The 3,972-nt window shown below is 46.4% G+C and overlaps 1 protein-coding gene across 1 annotated transcript; it reads right to left on the reverse strand.

Annotated features, from left to right (window-relative positions):
- Positions 1-1,574: 1,574 nt before the first annotated feature.
- LOC147903465 (L-lactate dehydrogenase B-like) lies at positions 1,575-3,456 on the reverse strand. Its single transcript, XM_087399128.1, has one exon. The coding sequence runs from the start codon at positions 3,073-3,075 to the stop codon at positions 1,819-1,821; it is 1,257 nt and encodes a 418-aa protein (XP_087255254.1). The 5' UTR covers positions 3,076-3,456; the 3' UTR covers positions 1,575-1,818.
- Positions 3,457-3,972: the final 516 nt, after the last annotated feature.

Genomic DNA, 3,972 nt, shown 5'->3' on the forward strand with positions numbered 1-3,972 from the left:
CCAAAGTTGTGAGTGGATATTGGAGGATTGTCATGGCATTGCATCATACTTGTTGGTGGTTATAGCATTGGCTTCTTTACAAGCATGGCAAGGAATGTATGGACAAAACTGAGCATGGATACATGCTAAAGAGGAGAACATATATGCATACAAGGAGGGAAGGGAGGGAGGAAAAGAGGGGGAATATACGTCAATGGGAAGGTATGGAAGAAAAAAGAGGGACATCTTGGGAAGGGAGATAAGGAGAAAAAGGGGGGGTGTGTGGCTCCGTGTGGAAGAGTGGAAATGAGGAAGTAGGCTTAGTGCATTAAAGGCAATATGTCCAAGGAGGCTATGTGGAGGAAGATATATGTGTGAGAGTCTCTACATCATAGTAGGCATCGGGGAATGGGTTGAACTTAACTTGCAAAGGAATAGGGGGGCCGTCGAGGAACTTAACGTCCACAAATGCTGAGATTGATCTAATGGACCTTGCGTTTCTTTCTCATAACACACTATCACATGCTCTGACTCTTTAGCTATTTCATAGCTCCAATTGACATACCATACAACAATGAATTACTCTTTGCTTTAAGCTTTGTAGTGCAAGGGGGTTATCCCAAGAAGATCTCTATATCTAACTATTCTCCTCCACGGCAAAACTGCTTCCTTGAGCAACTCCTTTGCATATTGTGACTAGAAGTTTTGTAATCGTGTAGAATTTGTCCCTTGTAAGGCTACTTTAAACAATCACCTCTTCACTCTCTCTCCCCTTGGTGATGCTCCTTTTCCCTCTTCAAGTGCATGTTTGGAGTACTCTATTGAAAAAGTGGAATGCGATCCTAGGAGTTGACATCAGATTTAATAATTCCACGGTCAATACTAAGAGTATCCTCTCTAACGGTGGCTACATGGACAATCATATACAAATTGTACTTCAATTCTAATCTTGTGAGTGTATGAAGCCAATTTGGTAGATAACTTGCTCATCGATCCGAAACTAAGAGATGTTATAAACATCTTAAAAGGAAGGTTTGCAAAAGATATCATGGAGGCTTTGATAAGAATGATTAAAGCTATGTGAAATAGGTAGGTATCTTAATGTGTTGGCACTATTTTGGTTGCAAAACAATGTGGTTTGCAAAAGGCATAAGTACAACAAAAAGGACATCTAGGGTATTGTCTCTCTTTCCAGAGGGTTAGTTAAAAGTGAATGATTATATCTCCTAGTGAGACTGTCTAAAAATTTGGCAATGTTTGTTGAAACATACTCAAGTAAAAATTGCAAAGGGATGGAAATAACATTAACTCTAGTGAACCACGTGAGTAAGTGTAGTCTTTAGTGGTTATAGTGGAAGCACAATCCCCACATTTGACTAGACCTCATGACAAAAGAAAAGTGCCTTTTAACCATGTTATTTAATCATGATTTTTTTTCTTGAATGGTCCCAAGAATTTTAATCAAAAAGCATACGGAATAATACAAAAATATAACTAAAGGAATAGTGTTCTACCTTTACTACTTAGAGGGCTAGGCCCAAGATGTGCGTGTAGAGATTTGTTGAAAAATAAATAAATAGATAAATAGTGTTTTAAAAAAATATTGATACAACTCAAGAGAGGAGACATGTGGGTAAATCAAATTACTATCAAAGTACTCGATACAGTCTATAAATTTTCTATTCCCGCTCACACAGTGGAAAATGTGCCCATGGCCTACGCAACCAAGCAACGAGTCATTCCTGAGGATTCAAAAGGGGGAGCCTCTTCACTTCAAAAGGGGCAATCTCTTGGATGGGAAGACTTCCTACCGGGGGAGCAGCTCCTATGACACTCTCGTTAGAGTTTTAGTTTGCTTTGGATGTCCCAAATGGCCTTGGCAGAGGCCTGAACTTTGAGGGCTTCTTGGGGGGAGAAGGGGACATGGGCGACACCCAAAATGCCACATCTACCAAGCTGAGAAGGCAAGCTAAGGAAAACATCTTCGTGGATGCCGTAAAAGCCTTGGGCTCTAACACTCACGGGATGAATTCTCCTGTGATCTCTCAACAAGCTCCTCACCAAGCTAGCCACTGAGTAGCCTATCGCCCACGACGTGTACCCCTTGAGCTTGATCACCTCGTACGCACTCCCTACCACCTTCCCATGCATCTTCTGTAGCTCCTCCTCATGGCACCTCACCCCTTCCTTGTCGTAGAGATTGTTCAATACCGGCACATTCGCCACTGTCACACTCGACCACAATGGCACCGAACTGTCCCCGTGCTCTCCCACCATATACCCGTGTATGTTGTGCGCGCTCACACCGAACCTGTCTGCTATCAGAAACCTTAGACGTGACGAATCCAGATTGGTACCCGTTCCTATCACCCGATTCGGAGCAAACCCCGAGAGTTTCCATGAGATGTATGTCAAAATGTCCACTGGATTCGACACGATGAGTAAGATCGCCTCCGGACTGTGTTCCACCAGCCTCGGAATGATGTTCTTGAACAGATTTACGTTGCGATCCACCAATGACAGCCTCGTCTCTCCTTCCCTCTGCCTCGCGCCCGCTGTGACTATGCAGATGTCGGACCCTGCTGTGATTTTGTAGTCTGTATCGGCCACGATCCTGGCATGGGGGAGAAAGGCCGCGGCGTGCTGCAGATCTAACATCTCGCCTCGGAGCTTATCGGCTTGTACGTCAACAAGGGCGAGCTCGTTTACAAGCTCTTGTGTGAGACAAGTCTGCGCACAGGCCATTCCCACGTTGCCCACGCCCACGACAGTCACTTTGGAAGAGCTCCTCAGAGGGGCCGTTGAAAGGGAGCCCAAAATGGGGGAGAACATGGAGGTGGGAACCTTTTCTGGAGGGCCATCGGAGGAAGCAGGCTTAGAGTCGGTGGGAGCTGGAGCGGAGAGAGATTCTGCTCTGGGGGAGCGTGTCAGATGCTGTGGGAGGATTCGATGAGGAGTGCCATTGCTGCGGGAGGGAGAAAATACAAGATGGGGCTGGAAGGAGGATGCTAGGGGAAGAAGCGGACGCTTAAGGATGGGATGGGGAGGGGAGTCAGGGATGAGGAAGCCAGAATACAACCCAGCAGCAGCAGCCATGGAGTAGAACTCTCGTTCTTTCTTCCTGTTTTTCTCTAAGTCACTCTGAATCTCTGCCTGTCACTCTGAATCGATCTCTTTCACACACTCCCAAGGTATGGGTGAAGGTAGCTGCCGTCTCTCAGTGTCCCTCTCTCTCTCTCTCACACACAAATCTCTAACGAAGGTCGAACGGATTGCAGCTCCCTCTCTCTTCTCCTTCTCACAGGCGCGACTGGTGATGGTAGTTGTTCTCTCGACTTGTGAATGTCAAAATTGCTTCCCATTTCTCACCCACTCGTATGGATACGTACGTAACCCAGTCAGGCTTGATGTTTTACAACGACTGAAGAGCTCATTCTTACCACTAAACCGGGTCTCAGGTCTCCTTTTGGCTGCTGTCTGCGACACTCTTTGGGCTGGGGCCACTCCCCCCGGGCCAGCTCTATGCGCTTTCCATTTTGCAACAACAAGTGGAGAATTGGCATTTGCGGATGGCACGAGGGCATCTTCAAGGCGAGGAAGAAGGCGTGGATGGCACCTCTTACATGCCCTCCGTCTAGTCAAGACAAATGTACAAGCTCCGGACAGTCAAGCCATTGAAGGCATGGTCTCTTCACACGGCGGTTGAAAGCGGTGTCCACATAAAAAGAATACGAAAATCGCGAAAAAGTTACTCCTTGTGGTTTTGGGTTGAGATTGGTCACTGAAGTCGCACTAAAATCGAGAAAATGAGAGACCAGTGCACTCGCACAGGCTGGAGCACTCCAGCCCGTGCACGACCTGGAGGTTTATTGGAGGCGGATCAAAGCGTCAAATTTTGCGTTCATTTCATTCACTCGCCATTTTGTTTGGCGATTTGTAGCCAGAAAATTTGATCGATAGCGAGCCCAAATTTCAAAACCTTCCATGCCGTCT

Source organism: Dipteris shenzhenensis, chromosome 3 (genome assembly GCF_047967505.1).
Source record: "Dipteris shenzhenensis isolate YYH24624 ecotype China chromosome 3, Dip_SZ_1.0, whole genome shotgun sequence".
NCBI lineage: Eukaryota > Viridiplantae > Streptophyta > Polypodiopsida > Gleicheniales > Dipteridaceae > Dipteris > Dipteris shenzhenensis.

Coding starts and splice junctions, on each gene's coding strand:
- LOC147903465 (XM_087399128.1), bottom strand. CDS start 3,075: ATGGCTGCTGCTGCTGGGTTGTATTCTGGCTTCCTCATCCCTGACTCC.